Here is a 19,242-nt window from a genome sequence, read left to right on the forward strand (position 1 = left end):
CGTGTTGTGGGGGGGACTCCGCTGATTAAAAGTCATTCAAAGTGATTTTAGTGTGCAATGTTCCGTTCTAGAGAAACCTACCGAGTGCGAATGGTTCACAGTGGTTGCTGATAGAAACCAGACACTCACCTCTAAAAGTTCCCTCACATGAAGTCGTTGCATGAAGTGGTCATTTATGTCGTTGTTTTATGGTAGTTTTGCGAACACGTTTTGGCTTAAGGTGTATTTTAGTCATTTTATTAGAACCCCTGTATAGTTGAGGGGTTCATGCAGGGTGTTGAGAGGCAAAATAGTCCCCCAAAGAAAACTTCTTTTCTTATAATAACTACTATTTTACCATCATCAGTAATCCATACAAAAACCCCAGACGACACGTGTGGGTTCACGGGTGGTTTCGGGTAGTAAACACAGTGGCTAGAGCTGTGCTGTTGTCATGGCGACCCCAGAATCCTAACCGTCCGATCATTAAAGGGTCGATGTCCTTCGGTTTGTACGTTATGTATTTCATTTTTTGGCCACGAGGTCAGCTTATGTCCTTTGTGACGTTTTGTGACCAAAAACACTCTACACGAGTAGGCATGTGGGCTAAACAGGTGGACGTGTGTAAATGTGTTGATTTTCATGACATCACGCAAACAACACATTCAAAACAGCTGGTTTTGCAGCGTAGTTTTCTATGGATGGACTGTGAGGGCATCACCAGAACGTTCTGAAGCTTGGACAATGTTAATATGACACCACAGTGATTTATACGAATCCTACATCAGCGCTAAAGATTGGGGTCAAAAGTTTAAGCCTTGTCCTCCTCCAAAGAGAGCTCTATTTGCATAGAAGTCCAAAGAACTGACAGCACATGAACAGAAACAGATTTTGCTTTTCATTTGTCCCCAATGGATATTCAGAGGAAGTACGCTCATGAAAATGATCCAACTGTATAAAAAAAAATACTCTCTGGTTTTGCATATTTATTTATGAGAAAGGCTGGAATCAGCTAGCACCGGGGGCATTTTGGATAAACACCAAATTATCACGTGACTTACAAAAAGAAACAGCAGTTTTGACTTACAGATAAAAGGAAATGAACCCAAAGTGACTGGGTTAACTGAATTAAAGTAGGTCGTCATCCAGGAAGTTATTGGACGACACACAGAAGGGCTGGTCAGGGTAAATGTGGCCAGTTTGGGACTCTCTGTACTCATCACAGGGGAAAACAGAGCCCATTCAAAGGGACCTTTATCCAAGTTCAAACCGAAATATTTAAATTTTCCATCATTGCTCATCCTCCAATTTGTTCCTCTTACACCACTTTCCTAGAAAGACAAATCTTACCTCCCTGATTTGCAATACCAATTTGGCAATCAGGGAAATATTTTAGTCAGCAGTGTGACTAAAAGACTGATATGTTTACTAATAGACTAAAAGGCAATATTCCAAACATGTTTGCCATCTGCTAATAATAATAATAATAATAATAATAATAATAATAATAAAACCTAACGTTTTTCATAGAAAACACTTGTAAACAACAAATCCAAATCATTTTAAAAAACTCTTTAATACAAAATAATCTGCTTGTTTTTTTTAATAGAGATCTGTAAAATTCAACTGTACATCTTGCAATTGTAGATGTGTAACATTAATATGGCATTTACATCATGGCAGCAGAACTGGAAATATCACTACATTGTGCTGCTGAATTCTGCTGGACAATTAAAAGACATGTGACTTATTTCCTGGTTATTTATGGCAAACTGCACAATAGGAAATGCAAACTGTGCTCAGCTTGTTTCAGTATATACAGATTTTCCCAAACTGCTCAAAAAACTGATCTTTTAAAGCAAAGGAAAACAAAACAAAACTAAAAAAAAAAAAAAAAAAAAAAGCAGGAACACCACATAATAATCCAAATCTACAAAACATCGCAGGCCCAGCTCTTCACTCCGCAGGCATGAATGAGCTGGGTAAGGTGTGTCTGATGAGGCTTAAAGGGAAATTCCACACTCTAAACTTCTGCATACTTCAGTGGCTGAGATGTAGACGGTCATTCAGTGTCATTTGGTGTGAAATGGTTGATTGCAGAGGTTTCTTTACAGTGCTGGTGATAGGAACCAGAGGTCACTATGACTACAACACAAATATAGACATTTTATTTCACATTCAAAACCACTAGTAAACAGACACCCATCCTCCAAGTTCGTATATGGAATGTTGATAAGTGATAAATCTGAATTCTTTGAGGCCTTATAATGTACGTCTTTCCCGTGAAAGCATTTAAAAAACCCATTTAACTCTTTAGACGTCTGGTTCCTATCACCAACACTGTGATTAATTCTGACTCTTAAGTTTCTCTAGAACTGAGCATTTCACGCCAAACCACTCTGAATGACTTTGTTTACATATGAACCATTTATTCATACAGAAATTCTGGAAAAACTGAAATTCCCATTAAAAGGATACTCTACACACTGACTGCTGACACACAAATCCATGGATCAGGACAGTCCTACACACGTCTAGGACTTCATATGAATACAGAAAGGATTTAGCAGGAAGAGGAAAAAAACAATTTCTGTCTTTATGGATTTGGCATCATTTCTGGTTACTAATTGGTAAAAAAATACTGTACTCAAGTCCAAAGCACACAGAACCAGTTACTTTAAACATCTGCACTGAAAAATGACAAAATGTGTCACAGTTTTTTTTTTCCCCCCCCAAGTGTCCCAAAAGTTCACAGCACGGTGCAAGTCATGAGGAACGCCAAAATGAGTCCGCTGGCGTCGCAGAACCGAGCTGCTCTGAACATCCAACTCTGTGTTTAAAGAAGCAACTCCGCTTTAACGGCCGATTTGCATGACATCAGTTTAGGGGAAGTCTAGGCAACACTCACCACACACGCAGTTACACTGAATTAGAGATCATATGACTTAGCGACTCTGGGACGAGGAAGCGAAATTCATTCTTAAAAAACAGAGACGGGTGGGGGAGGGTGGGGTGAAATATGAGAGCTGTGACGACTCAAAAAGTTGTAAACCTAAAAAAACACTCCAAAGCCAGAGCGGACAGCGCTTCATCTGTTCAGCAGCTGACGCTAACATCTTCACCAAAGCCTGAATTCACCTCCGGACATCTTCACTTTTGTATTCATACTGACGTTTGCCACTTTATGAGGTACTTCACAGATATACACTACCGGTCAAAAGTTTGAAACCAATGTTCTATGTAAACCCAATAATGATTAACACGCATGTACTCAAACTACTGTAAATTAAAAATGAAATGCTGGATGATCCAGAATGATGAATCTGTCGGAGACTCTAAAATGAGAAAGTTGTAGATCATCAAGAATTAAGTAACAATCAAATTGCGTCAACGTCAATGCAGACAACTCGACAAAATCATAAATAGACAGAATTTTATTTTGAATGGAATAACTTATTGCATTTTTAAAAAAAATACTGAATAAAACACCTAAATATTCCCACATTGTGGATTAACAACATTGGGTTAATATAGCATATTAAATATATAAAAGAGTAGTACACAGAAAATGGCAAGTGATTATAAACTTTTGAACGGTAGTATATTTTATATTTCATGATCTACATGATGGGATTAAGTCATTCATGATCTCAACACTGAAAACCGTGGACCTTTCAGCAGCAGGGTGGACGGCGTTTTTAGCGGCGTTTGACAAAAAACATGCAGAATTTCCAGTTCATTTTAACTGCTTCGTCAAAGTAGTGTAAGATTACTGTATTTGTTTGCTGCAGACAAATTTTCGTCACCGATCACTAACATTTTTATGTAAAAATAGGAAATATGCTAAGCATGGATTCTGTTTTTCACTCCAATATGTTCACACATTTCAGCCCGTTTACAAAAGCCATTCCTCACTTCATCATTCCAGATCACTTTGGCACTGAATGACAGATTCTGACAAGCAGTTTTGAATCCCAAACATAAATTAACACCTACAGCACACAAAAGCTGGACTATGGAAAGGCACTAAAAAGAAAGCCATAGTTAGTTTGTTTACTGGAGTTTACTGAGCTCAGATCTCAGCACACTAATTCTCCCGTCTGTCCGAAAAGCCCTCAGAAGTTCACGCCAACAGTTCTGCCCATGATCTGAATGTCATCAAACGGGAACAGTGCAAGTATCTGAAAGGCAAAAAGCAGAAACGGTGTTAGTTTTCACATGAAGAAGTACGGTACACTGGGAATCCACCCAGAATTTTCTGAATGTGTGTAAAACAGAGACTTGGCTACACCGGCAATGCATAAGTGTGTACTTCAATTCAAGTCCCGTACAGTACTTAGCTTTAGTATCCTTTTACTAAACTCAGTTGCACCACAAATCCTTGAATTATGCCTTAGCTAGTAACAATTAATGGTTACACTTTACTGACGGGCAGCATTTTGAAGGCTGTGTGATGCCTACGCACTTAAATGATGGTTCTTGAAGGGTTTTTAGTAAAGAAAAATGGTTCTATATAGAACCATGAACATTCAATAAACATTTTCTATGCTTAAAAGGGTTCTATGCATCGATATAGGCGTCTTCAGATTGTATATAGATCCATTTCGAAATGAAAAAGGGTTCTTCTGTTGTAACAAGCCTGACATCGTAACAACAGAACAAACACCTTTTGGTGTTTTAGGTCATAAAAAGGGTTCTCTGAATGTTCAAGAACCCTTGACGAACCATCTTTGAGTGTTTATATAAACCTACATAAACATTTAGAGTAAGCCTTTATAATCAGTGTCAGCTGTCAACAGTTTCCGAGCAGAAATAAGAACAAAATTCACAAAAGCAGCGAAAAAAAAAGCTCAATTTTGACTAATGCATACATTTTAACTCGATGACAATGATACCCCAAGATATCGTAACCAAAAAAGTCAGATCATATTTTATTTTCCATGTGGTTTTACTTACTCTTACAACCGGCTTAGTGGAACATCGAAATATCTGGTTACTACTAAGCTCAATGTAAAAACCAGCTTGTGTGGTAAAACAGTTTGGATTTAGTTTGTCGCTTATTAATGCATAAACCTGAACTTAGCAAAGATTATAACTAGCCCAGGTTTTAACATACATATAGCTGGTGCAACTGAGCCAGGTCACTGTCCAAAGGCAAATGGTACATGGTCAATGTTAATCAGCCTTGACGATTAAAACTACAATACTCAACTTGGCATTATAGTGCACATTAGTATATAATAACTAAAAATGACTGGGTGGTGGTTTCAAATCAAGCACCACTGTGTATCACTTAGACAAGTCCCCATGCTATATGACGCGACCTTGGGTTTGTGAAAATAAGTGTATAAATAATAAATAATAAAATAAAATAAATAATACATGTAATTTACATTTACATTTATGGCATTTGGCTGATGCTCTTCTCCAGAGCGACTTACAATTTGATCAATTTACACAGGGAGGCCAAGGTGGTGTTGGGAGTCTTGCCCAAGGACTCTTATTGGTATAGTGTAGGGTGTTTGCCCAGGTGGGGATTGAACCCCAGTCTACAGTGTAGAAGGCAGAGGTGTTAACCACCACACTATCCCAACCAATAATAATAATAATAATAATAATAATAATAATAATAATAATAATAATAATAATAATAATAATAATAATAATAATAATAATTATTATTATTATTATTATTATTATTATTATTATTATTATTAGACCAGCATACAACAAAATACATAAATAAGATGAAAAACATGAAGCATGTTTTCTCCGTTCTCCGGGTCCCAGTGCTTATGGGACCAGTTTCCAAAGGCGAAGCTTCTAAGCTTCATTATGAAATGAATCAGCCAGCAGTGCTTCTCCACTGAGAAAGCTCAAGACTTTCTGTGCCAAAAAACTGCCCTACAGAGTTGGTCCAAATGAAAGAGTGTCAAGTCTGAAAACCTAACATGTTTTGCACCACTTACTTGGCCGGCTTTAGCCATCCTTCAATATAAATAAATAATTCTTACATCATCATTGCCATCTGCGAGGTCCAGCGCCGTCTCGTCCTCCATGTTCCGGATCATTTTGTCGGCTCCTGCTTGGCACAGACGGGTGGTGATCGTGGCATCCTGCCGGCCGACAGCCAGGTGAAGAGCGGTGCAGCCGTTCAGCATTGCGGCGTCCACATTAGCGCCCCTGTTCAGCAGCAGAGTCACTGCTTCCACATCGTGGAGCTCTACCGCAATGTGTAACGCTGTCTTCCCACTTGTGCCTTCCTGAGGGGCAGAAAAGGTGTGTGACGGGTCAGAAAAACAGGTGTAGCGACATACCTCTTTAACCTCTCAAGCCCTGTAAGAGGGTAAATAGTTGGAACAGCCTGCAAATTGGCATGTAATGTTGCAAATGGAACCGAAAGTGTCCAGCATTTTTTTATGTGATGGTGCCATTAATACACATTGACTTGGCCTATCTGTAAAATCATCCATATTATTAATTCAGTAGCTTTTTTCCAGTACTCATGTTGGAAAGATGTCTATAGCTTTGTGACCGAGCTCTGTGAACCTGATCGGGGGCCTTCTGATATTTTTAAACATGCTTGATTTTTACATGCTTGATTTGCGCACACTGGTGCACAGTCATGTTGGAAGAGGAAGGGGCCGTCCCCAAACTGTTCCCACAAAGTAGGGAGCATGAAATTGTCCAAAATCTCTTGGTGCTGAAGCGTCAAGAGTTCCTTTCACTGGAACTAAGGTTCCGAGCCCAACTCCTGAAAAGCAACCTCACACCATGATCCCCCCTCCACCAAACTTTACATTTGGCACAATGCAGTCAGACAAGTACCGTTCTTCTGGCAACCGCCAAACCCAGACTCGTGATTGGTCACTCCAGAGAACACGTCTCCACTGCTCTAGAGTCCAGTGGCGGCGCTTTACACCACTGCATTCCACGCTTTGCATTGCGCTTGGTGATGTAAGGCTTGGATGCAGCTGCTCGGCCATGGAAACCCATTCCATGAAGCTCTCTACGCTGTTCTTGAGCTGATCTGAAGGCCACATGAAGTTTGGAGGTCTGTAGTGATGGACTCTGCAGAAAGTCGGTGACCTCTGCGCACTATGCCCCTCAGCATCCGCTGACCCCGCTCTGTCACTTTACGTGGCCGACCACTTCGTGGCTGAGTTGCTGGCGTTCCCAATCGCTTCCACTTTGTTATAATCCCACTGACAGTTGACTGGAATATTTAGTAGTGAGGAAATTTCACGACTGGACTTGCTGCACAGGTGGCGTCCGATCACGGTACCACGCTAGAATTCACTGAGCTCCTGAGAGTGACCCATTCTTTCACTAATGTCTGTAGAAGCAGTCTGCAGGCCTAGGGGCTCGGCTTTATACACCTGTGGCCACTCAAGTGATTGGAACACCTGAATTCAATGATTTGGATGGGCAAGTAAATACTTTTGGCAATATAGTGTATATATATATATATGTGTGTGTGTGTGTGTGTGTGTGTGTGTGTGTGTGTGTGTGTGTGTGTGTGTGTGTGTGTGTGTGTGTGTGTGTATTTTGCTGCTGGCAAAAAAAAAAAAAAGAAAGAAAAAAACAAGAACTCATCTCCATTTTCAACACCAGCTGCCCTATACAACATGCTAAAGTTTCACGATGAATGGAGAGATAGAAAAGATCCAAAAAAGGTTCGATTAACTTCCATTCAAAGTTAAAGAAGTTTTTTACCAGTAAAGATACTATTTTGGAGACATGAGATATTTATCCAACAGCAGTGATATTAGCTATAACTCTCTTTGCCTCATCCTATAGTGTGTGCAACACAAAAAGACAAGATATTCTCTGAAAGACCGATAAGTTTATGGTGCTCTATTCTATTCGCATTTTAAAGGATACCCAGCTTAACATCATATATCATTTTGACCTTAAAACACGTTACAAGCTGGCAAGTTTGTTAATGCTGGAAGACACAACAAAAAGGTTTCACAACAAAATAAGCTCTACTCACCTGGATGTTCAGATCGGCACCTTTCTTTATCAGGAGCCTCATGAGGCGGTGCTGTTTGTGCAGTGTGGCAACATGCAGACAAGTGAGACCTGATTTTTAAAGAAAAAAAAAAAATGATACTGTAAAGCTACGACATTTTTGGACCACAGAATTCAAAATTTCACCCAGTATGATGCAGTCTTGATATGATACATTTTTCAATACAGCAATAGTAAGGAAATTCTGAATGCATAGGTTTGCATGCATGTGCACCAGAGGTGTAATGACCACAGATTTTCAGTTCCGATATTATTTTCAATTCTGAGGTCAACACAATTCAATTTTTTGACTCAGATAGATAAAGGTTCTCAAGCAGAACTTTTTCCATGCTTACTGTACCATCTTCAAAAAAGAAAAAAAAAAAATAATAAAAAGAAAAAAAAAAAAACACCCCCCCCCCCCCAAATAATACAACTCTTAGAATTTATGATTGATTAATAAAGACCCATTTGCGGCCCACTCTCCCCTGATAGGCAGCACCCAGTTTTGATTACTGACAGTGGTTTCCATGAAAGATGATAAGCGAGAGATTTGATTTCTGTAACCGTTGCGCTCTTCCTAGAAACACATTTAAAACAGATAAAATAAACGAATAAATGTTTATCTGCTAGCCTTCTACAATAATCACATGCAAACCACACTGTTGTCATGTCAACAGGCCTGGTAATTCCAAAAACATCTCTTTACTGATTTCCTCCTTTCTATTATTGCCATGTTTCTGTTTCTGTTCACGGAAAAAGCCACAACAAACTGAAAACAATTCCACTTTCACTGAAATCTTAGCATTACAGTGCACAATGTTCTCCTTTCAACGTGACTCGCTCAAACACTGGGAACTGAGACGCAAACAGGAAGGAAGAGGTACTAAATTAAGCTCCTGCTTTAAGAGATCGTGTTCCGCTCCCTGCTGCTACAAGTCAGTGACTGAGGACCCCAAAACATCCTTCTACTCCGCCAGCCATCCATCCACACACACCAACCAACCATCAAGACCAGTGTAGTACCTCTCCAGTTCTGCGTCTCAAATACTTGGGCCAGTTTGGTGGGAGAAATATCCAGGATCATGTCACTGGCACACTCTAGTCTGCCATGCTCACAGGCCACATGCAGCGGGGTGTTCCCATCCTGGTCCTGCAGCTCCAGGCACGCCCCGTTCTCCACCAGGGCCTTCACCACATCGGGCTGGTTCAGGTACACGGCAAGGTGCATCGGCGTCTGCGTGAGAAAGAAGGCCGTTTGTATGTCTGACCCTGAAATAATAACACTGGCACAAACGCAGGCGATTATGCTTCGGATATTAAAGCAATGCATTACTATTTTGATGTGTAGGTGGTCTGTCAGGGTTTAATCTGGTACACTGAAGATGGAGGGTTATTATCCCATTTGATGGAACACGAACAACAAACTTTACAATAAACCCCCACTTGCACATACAGTGGGGAAGACATATCTATGACTATTTGAAATGATGTAGAAAAATAAAAATCAATTTAAAAAAAAAAAAGGAGGTTTTCTTTAGACAGCGATGAAATGTAGGCAACATTTTGTTTTGTAAAACATGAGAAAAGAACAAAATAAGAAATTTTACTTTTATTTAAGCTGGATGTTGACCCTCTTACCATAATGGAAGAAAAAATAAAATCAATGCCATTAAAAGAGGACTATAATAACTATAGGCTGTTATTTCTATCCAATATATGGTGCAAACACAAGCAGGTACTTTTATAGCTAATTGCATCTACAAAAGCATTAGATATGAATTAACGTATGAAATAATGAAACAGAAATGACACGGAACTGTTTCACAGGTGAAAATGAAACGCAAATTAACCCAGAATGGCAAGATAGAGATTTAATCTTAATCCTCCTGATGAGCTCCATTCATAATCATAAATTCTAAATTTCAATCAAATGTTCTAAGACGTCCAATTTAAAGGAGCACTTGAAGAAGTCCATCTCAAATGTTAACCACTTGCATCCTGTGCTCAACTTATCTTGGCCACTATCTTTCGATAACAAAAGAGGATGCTGAAAGAAGTTTAGCAGATTCCACCAAAAGGAGAGCAACAATGCTCAGCTTACTCAATGTAGGAGTGCATGTTGACTGTGCCGATGTGACTAATATGACCAATGTCCCGTCGTGATTACGTGGATGTCGGTAATCTCGGCTCAAAACAGCATTTCCATTAGTCACAGTTTAAAATGCTGACTGCAACCACTTTGCCTTTTCACTCAGTTTCCTCCTTATTTTTTTTTTTTTTTTTCACATACTGCAAAACGCCTCACATAACTTTTCTTCTTCAGACTATTTCAGACGCTGCAGGCTTCTCACCAGAGACTGTGAAACTAGCAAGAACTTTCATGCTGAATATTTATGCTTGCCTCCAAATTTGAAGGCTTACTTACAGAACCCATATCACTGAAAACTGAATTTTCCTCAATTTATTTCGAATTAAAATTTGAAGTAGTAAATAACATTGTTGAACTATTAAAATATAATTGACTGTCAAAACAGCCTGTTATTAAAAAAATGTACACACACACACACAAGCTTGAACAGCCCTGGTCAAATGACTTTTTGTTGAGTGTAAAAAAAGTTAAAACATTCCCTACAGAGAACATAAAAACACGGCATTTTCTGCACAATTTCTGGTTATTCTTGCAGAGCTTACTACGCTGGGGGACAAATGATAAAATCTGGATGTGCTAGTTTATTTTCACTTACAAAACCATCTAAACATATATAGACACATACAGACACTATTATTTACATTTACAGCATTTGGCTGACGCTCTTATCCAGAGCGACTTACAATTTGATCATTTTACACAGGGAGGTGAAGCTGGTGTTAGGAGTCTTACCCAAGGACCCTTATTGGTATAGTGTAGGGGGCTTGCCCAGGTGGGGATTGAACCCCAGTCTACAGCGTAGAAGGCAGAGGTGTTAACCACCACACTAACCAACCAACTATTATGCAAACGTCTCGGGCACCTAAGCTTAAGCGTGTTATTCCAGTAAAAACACCACATATCAGTAGATTGAATACAAATGACCAAAAAATTACCAAAAAAGTATAAACTAGTCAATATGGTTCTAGATTTCTCCATAATGCCACCAGCACTCACATGGATTTGTTCAATTCCATCAGTATTGATTAGCCAAACCAGTTTCTGGTTCATGGCTGCAGTTAATACGAGCTTCCATGAGGAGAGGTTTGAAAATATTTAAACAAATATTTTCACTTCATCTTCATTAAACAGATTTTCTGAAGAGATGAACAGCTTCTTAACCCTCCTATGATCTTTAGACGTTTACCGACTCTAAATCATGGCATCACTCTTCATATGTGATAATGTTTTCTACTTTAACGGGAACAACTGAGTAAACATAAAATTAACATGTGTTTTCAATGTTCTGTACACATTTTGTACACATCTTCTTTTTTGACCCCAGGCTGTTTTAGTAACTGGATTTCAGCCCAGATTGCCTTTTAAATGAGGCACAATACAAGCCAATCAGAACAGAGATGAGTGACATACAGTAGATCAGTCTTAAAGGCATGGTATGGTGTGTGTGGGTGAGTGTGTGTACACACACAGTTCAGAATATATAGTCATGTAAAAATAATCACCAAAGAAAACAAACAAAAACAAACAAACAAAAAAAAAAAAAAAAAAAACCCACAAATTTATTATATATATATAACATTTTGGTTTAATCACCCATACAAAAAAATGGACCTAAATATAAAATGTAGGTCATGGGACCTTTAGCCTTTAAAAACTACACTAAAACCTCAGCAGACACAATAAAACAAGTACTGCTAAATGATATCTGAGTACTTCAGAAATATTTGTGTATGATGACTCTCATTTCTGGCTGAAGTGGAGTTTCCTTCACAATAGCCTTGACCAACCACAATACCAAAAGCATGCATACACTAGGATGCACTGCAAAACGTTTCACCGTTATTGTGAATGAGGGTCTACGCTGCGACTAAGACCAGCGCAAGCGCCTGGTTATGGACGATGTGTCTCACATTTACCTGATACAAGTTATTCTGAATGTCCAGGACCTCCTTCGGGAACAGCTTCGTGAGCTCGTGCGTGGATGGCTTCAATGCATGGATAATGGCCAAGTGTAGAACTCTGCGCAGGGAGAAGAAACACAAGAAAAGAGCTTCAGGTTAAAAGGCATTAGAGGTGAGCTTAGCGTTCCACAGTTAAATGTGAGGGGGTAGGCCACGCGCAAGCAGAGGAAAGTATTTCACAATCACTGCTGGAAAGAAGTATGCTGTAAATAAACGATACTAAGAAATTCTTCACACCCTTCTGCAGCATGAGCGTGGTGGTAGGCCATGCGGCAGACAGGCCTGCGAGTGTTGCGCAACGCTGGAACTTCTTTACAGACAGTCAGATCAGGACTCTCAGCACAATTCGCTTCGTGGAAAACCGGACATTAAAGCAGAGCTAGTTTTGGTCAGCGAACTCCAGGAGACTTCAGGCGAAATACCGGAGAAAACTTAAAGGAGCCTATGCAAAACAAGGAGGAAGCCTAGACAATGGCACAGGTTAAGAGTACAGGAAACAGTACACAACCACAGAAACGTTTACGGAAGCCTCTTCGGCCGTCTTTTCACCTACAGACCTGTTTTTACTTGACAAGCACAGCGCAATTCTTTTACGGAAGCCTCTTAGGCCATCATTTCATTTACAAACCCACCTCTACTTGTGAACACAAAAGTCGCTGAAACTGCTAAGGAGTGCTATAATACATGTGATGTCTATGTATAGTGAAATACTATAGCAGGAGCCTAGCTATTGTCCGTGGGTGTGTGCAAGACGACAATATTAAAAAGTGATCAAATGTTTTTCTGAGCGCGTCATAAATACCCCAAGCACACAAAGACAAACCAACAGCATGTTTTACTAGAAAGAGCATAGTTAGTGGAGTATGGCTGTATATAGTGAAGGGCAGCATGTAAAACACGGAGCAAAAATCGTGGTACTCACAGTTTAAGACATTATCTTTTCTTCCTTTATCTCTTTTTTTTGAGTGCCTTGCTCAAATGATAAAACCTAAATATCTTCTACTATATCATCCAGCCTTCTAGGCAGGGGTAGACAGATTTCACCAAGGCAGGAGGGAAACGAACGGGACCCTGACGGAGGAAATTTGTCAACAGTCCTGATGTGAAATAATGTTTCATCCGTATGGAACGACGTACTGGCCAATCGAGTCACCGAGCCGATTAATCTCGTGGCCAAAATTCAGAATTTTACAGTTACTTATTTTATTTGAACTGTATTTACGATTAATAAACATGCTTAGAAAAAGGAAATACTCAAATCTTCACACTACTAAGAACTCTGTGGTCATGTTAGAAATCAATGTGGTTCCAGCTGACAAATTCCAACCAGTCTTATTTGACGCAGTTAGTTCAATGGGCAATGTCAAGCCATTCATCTGGGCAGTTTGCAGCTCATAAGCTAAAAATAAACTATATATAAATCAGTTAAAATGACATGATTGTTATGCCAAAATCATCAGAGACAACTGTTTTAGCTCTTTAAACGCGTCTGTTTTCAGAAGCAACCAACCACCCACGTCTTGCGTGCATGACAATACATCCACAGATAACTGACAGTCTGGCACAATATATTTAGTGCTCAAGCCTCAGGTGTGAAAAGTAGATGTGCTGGTATTCATGGCCAAAAAACAGGCCCGGGGTGAATAATCACAACTTAAATCACATCCACAGTATTCAATAAAGAAAAAAAACGTTCACCTAATCGTTCCGTCACCAGCAGCACTATGGTGCTACACTTGTGGTAAAGAGTTTTACCACTTTACAGGCAGCAAAAAAAGTGATGGTTGGTGCCGTGCATCATTACTGTCAAAATCTTACATAGGATATAATCGAGCGATTGCCCATCCCTAACTAAGGAAACTCATACTGGATACATGGCTGGCACACACACACACACACACACACACACACACACACACACACACACACACACACACACACACACACTTAAACCACGGCCGTTTTAGCACACAGGGAATACTGCTCTGTACAAGTAAAGACCTGTATCACTGTTACAGTAACACACAAGGAAATAGCCGTGGGGGGGAAAGTATCACTTCCCAATCGATTCATGAACTCTATAGACTCGCACATACACCAGTGGAAAAAAAGTTTAGTTAAGATCAAGGCATACAGGCAGTGGGGGAATGAATGGGATTTTTCCAGAGAGAGGAAATCTGTCAATAGTCCTAAAGTGTGATTCAGGCCCTTACGTGGGAAATTGTTTTGCCCATAGGGAATGACTGGGGGATTTCATTGAGTTTCACTGCTGCTGACGACTGAAGGGGGGAGTAAAGTGAAAAAAGTTTCCTCACGGCCCAGAAACAGAGACGGCGGAAATAAAAAGAGGTCATACTGGCTACACATACACACACACACACAGGTAAAACGACCATACCCATGTTGTTTCTCGCCTACGTAACATTTGATAAAGACCGATCAATAGTGAGAAACTTTGTGCACACATGGAAAGCTACGATGATAAGAGGAAAAGGGAAAGCTGATGAAACAGACGGCGTGGGTGTTAAGTCATGCACATTTACTTTGTACAGCGAAATACACAAAAGGTTTTCAGACATCAGAACATGCATTAACTCATCTCGTACGTCGTTTTCTGATGTGTGGCGTACGCCGCTCTGTACGAGCCCTAAACAAAAGTGCTTTTCTACAAAGGGAGCTATGAGAACGCGTTTCCAGCCCAGCGCTGGGGAATTCCGCAGCCACTGTGTGCACTTCTGCTTTCTCACACAGATGCGCCACCGATAAGAGATCCAGTTTCTAGACCCGTGTGATGGCCTGCAGAGTTATATCAGAAACATTGCAAACTGTTCAATCACACACACACACGAGAGTGAATCACCAAAGACATTTCACTAAACTGTAAAGCCATGGACGGAGCAAATAATGTGCCCTTGCTGAGACTCATGCAAAGCCAAAGAAGTCAAACCTCGGAAGGTTTATCTTTATACACTTTCTAACTATCTACGCAACAAACATACACAAACTAAATCATCTCAACAACAACATTAAAAGAACAAATCTGAAAAACGGGGCAAATAAAGTTGTGCTGTTACTGAAACTCTCCCAAAGTATCAAAAATCAGCTTCCTGTGAATACATACATCATAAACATCACACACACACATACATACATACATACATACATACATACATACACACATACATACACACACACAAAACAGGGGCAGATTTGAATGAAGATCTGTTCATTTCAGGGTAAAACCTCTCATTGTACCGCCGAACAGTTTAAACACAGTTATTGGCAGTTTGTCCAAAATAGTGACAGAGGAAACGCTGTTGATGTAAGGGCTAATTTTAGCCCCAGAGCCAGTTTAAAAAAACAAAAAAAAAACAACAACAAAAAAACACACACACACACACACACACACACACACACACGAAGGTGCAGCTTTCCATGCGCACATCCAACACCCTGTTGTTAGCAAGTCCATGACAGGCCAGACTGAGCCTACATGAGATCACAACACCTAAACCAGCACGTCAAGCCCTCTAAATACACAACAGCTGTCTGTGCTTGATTTGGGGCTTGAAACCAAACAAAACCAAGCCTGCCTGTTTTTCAGCGGAAGTCTTTCAATGAAAAATGCTTTAAAGCTTCCACACTGACATGCAGGGGTGTTTAGAAACTATGTACTCAAAGACAATGTCGGTGCAGTCCTCAGCATTCTCGAAAGATGATACTTCTAATCAAGAACACGCAGGAACATTCGGGTTTTCCTCAGTTTGGAGCTTCAGTGCTTCACTTTAGATGGAAAGGATCCAAAAAGAGAAGAACAGGGCCTTAACAAATATAAAGTTATGCTGATGCGGATGTACTAAGAGGTTGGGCTCCAAGTCTACGGGGAAATGGGAGATTCCCTATACATTGTTACAGCATTTATTTTCCCCCAGAGTCATTATTTTGCAAAGAAACACAGACTTTAACTTTGTTAAACTGAAACTAGCTTTACTTCACTATGGTCCTTTCCTACGCACCCCTGCTCATTTGTATATCTGTTCCAGCTCTGCAGACTCTTATTCTTAAGTAGTGCAGCTGTTGTAGTTATATATATATATATATATATATATATATATATATATATATATATATATATATATATATATAAATAAATAAATAAATAAATAAATACAGAAAATGTGCATCCAGCACATCTCTGTAAGGTCCCCTTTGGCGTTACATTAAGAAAACAGAACAAAACATTAACTCATTAGCTTTATTCATGCTAACCTGAACATCATATGTTAATCATGACACTCCAAGTGGGCAACATGACGATACGTTATAGATATTATGATTAAATGACATCACTGTATGCTTTCCTGAACAGATTGCGGAGCCTGTTGATCGTAAACAGGCCTTGCTAAAAGCATTTTTCATCCTTTCATTAATAAAGAAAGCAGTTAGATCAGTTTAAGCGAAGTATCACGATAGCACATTTTTTTTGCCAAATCGCCCAAATCTAATTCTTCATATCATAATACATCTAATATTATAGTGAAATGTCTTCAAATATCACGATTTTACATTATCGCCCACCTCAGATAAGTGGGCATGCGAGTTTTGGAAAATACTGCGATTCATGAAGTATCGCGATCTTATATTTTCGGTGGTATCGCCCACCTCTAATTCAGAAGCCGTCACAGCGCAGGCAGCGTTCTCGTGAAACAAAAGTATCGCGATTTCACGTTATCGCCCACCCGTAGCGAGATAAGTTAACCCACCGTGCTACTGTTGGGAAAAATAATATAAAAAACAGTGAAATTCATCAGTTCCGACCAGCAGCAGCACAAAACTGCTCGATTAAAGTTAAAAACCTACGTGTCTCCATCTTCTGTGACCGTTGCCAACACGTTTACTTCCTCCTCGGTGTACTCCGAGCTCCTCTCCGCGCTCGGCGGTTCTGAAATGCTGCACTTGTCTATGATTTCTCCCAGACCGTCCACCGTGATCGAGGTGATCGAGGAGGACCCATAGGCCGAGTCCAGCCGCTCCTCCACCACACTCAGCTTCTCCTGCTCTCCAGCCACGGATCCAGTAGACACGCCGCTGTTGTACTGGTCGTCTCTGGTCAGAGACCTGAACGAGTCAACACCAGAGTCAGTCCGACTTTCCTCCAGCCTCCAGTCCAGCTTCCCTTTCTCCCCGCCGCCTTTCGCCATTGGGTCTAATAAACAAAACAAAGGTGCTAGCTTTCGATCGGACTCCTTAGCTGAGGATCACCGCGCCATTGTAAAGCCAACGTTTCTCATGACCCCCTCCAGCTTCTCTTTTCGCCTCCCCCAAACGTAAAACACGCGAGGTTCCACTTCCATAAACTAAATCTGGAGCTTTCTGGAAGGGAAAGTTTACAAAAAGTGAAAAACGCGTAAATAAAAGCGCTCTCTGAGCGTCACTGAAGCTTCAGGAGACCGTTAAAAAGACGGTTACCAAGCTACCAGCTCGCGCTCCGACTCTGGCGAGAGACCGAGCGAGCGAGAAAGAAAGCGAGCAGGGGGCGGGGTATACTGTGGAGTGGGCGTAGCCAGTCACACGACATTGGTTGTGGGCTAATGAGATGGGCGTGGCGTGCGCCGAATGTTTGTGTGCAGTGGGGGAATTCCCCCGGCAAACTGATCCACAATGACACTCACTGCCTCGGTGCTATTCAGTGGGAAGTCAGCCAGAGACATTCAGGACAAATGTAATCACCTTTTGCAATGTGGTCTGGTCGACTTAGACACGCTAAAAATACAAACGATCTCTGCACATAGACCAAAACATGTATAGATTTCAGCTTTTTTTTGATGAGCTGTCTGAACAGCTACTTATACGGACAGTAACATGATCATACACACACACACACACACCAACAATCCATCGTCTTGCGTGTGAATGTTAGTTTCCAGAGTCCACATTATAATACCTATTATGTCGAATCAATTCCTTATCTGTTTTTTTTTTCTTGAGATCACAAGATATCTTGAGATCAAAGGAAGATTAAATCTCGAGAAAGTGACTATTGTTATCTCGAGATCTCAAGATGATAGTGCAGAAAATTATAGCTACCTCGTGGCCTCACTGGACTTCCATAACACATAGACATTGAAACATATGTAAACATATCTGAATACCTGTATGTATATGTTTAATCATGTTTTACAATAGTCTAATTGTTAGCAGTGAAAAAAATAATCAACTGACAAGCAGAATAATCGACTGACAAGCAGAATGCATGCCTGAAGTAGACACATCTAAAACAATAACGAGTCTTCTACTTTGAAATGATGTCTCTTGAAACATTGGTATTAAACTTTTGTTTTGTTTTTTTTTAATGTAGGGTTTAGAGATGCACTACAGTGCGCACTTAAATGCTTCCCTGCTTTAAGAGACAATTAAAAGTTTGGTTGAAGGTTCGAATCGGACGTGTTGGAGCAGCAAGAATCAGTCCTGTGGTGCAGTTCAGGTAGAGGAGTCCAGAAAGCCCTGTTATTACAATCAGCGAGCAGTTTCTCTGTGTGGCCAGCAGGGGGAGCTCTGGCGCAGCTGCAGAATATATACAAAGACAGGCCTCTTCGTTAAGAACACCACCTTGTATCACTCTCTGTCCATTTATCAGCTTCACTTACCACATAGCAGCACTTTGTTGCTTTACAGTTAAGCCGGTAGCCCATCTGTCTGTCTTCAATGGTCAGGACCCCCACAGGACCCCAGCAGATCAGGTGCTATTTGCGTGGTGGATCATTCTCAACACTGTAGTGACACTGACATGGTGGTGGCGCTGTGTCCACTCACCGTCCACTCTGTTAGACACTCCTACCTTGTCGCTCCACCTTGTAGATGTAGAGTCAGAGACGATGGCTCATCTGCTGCTGCACAGTTTGTGTTGGTCATCCTCTAGGCCTTCATCAGGGGTCACAGCATGCTGCCGACAGAGCACTGTTGGCTGGGTGTTTATGGTTCTCAGTCCAGCAGTGACACTATTCTCAGAGAACCCAGAGTTAAATGGTAAGAGAACACCCCAAATAAAAGCCGCTGTCTGTGGGCTAAAGCTCATTTAATCTGCTCTATGGTGGGACATGGATCTGCAAACCACAACACCCAGGCAGGGGGTCTGAA

The 19,242-nt window shown here is 40.6% G+C and overlaps 1 protein-coding gene across 1 annotated transcript; it reads right to left on the minus strand.

The window, feature by feature from the left end:
• Positions 1-1,536: 1,536 nt before the first annotated feature.
• On the minus strand, positions 1,537-17,602 carry nfkbie (nuclear factor of kappa light polypeptide gene enhancer in B-cells inhibitor, epsilon). Its single transcript, XM_017695665.2, has 6 exons — positions 16,966-17,602; positions 12,061-12,163; positions 9,019-9,229; positions 7,976-8,064; positions 5,994-6,242; positions 1,537-4,160 (listed from the first exon to the last, which is right to left on the minus strand). Exons 1-6 carry the CDS (start codon positions 17,304-17,306, stop codon positions 4,095-4,097), a joined length of 1,059 nt encoding a protein of 352 aa, XP_017551154.1. The 5' UTR covers positions 17,307-17,602; the 3' UTR covers positions 1,537-4,094.
• Between the last annotated feature and the right edge of the window lie 1,640 nt (positions 17,603-19,242).

The sequence above is a fragment of the Pygocentrus nattereri genome, chromosome 4 (assembly GCF_015220715.1).
Source record: "Pygocentrus nattereri isolate fPygNat1 chromosome 4, fPygNat1.pri, whole genome shotgun sequence".
Lineage (NCBI taxonomy): Eukaryota > Metazoa > Chordata > Actinopteri > Characiformes > Serrasalmidae > Pygocentrus > Pygocentrus nattereri.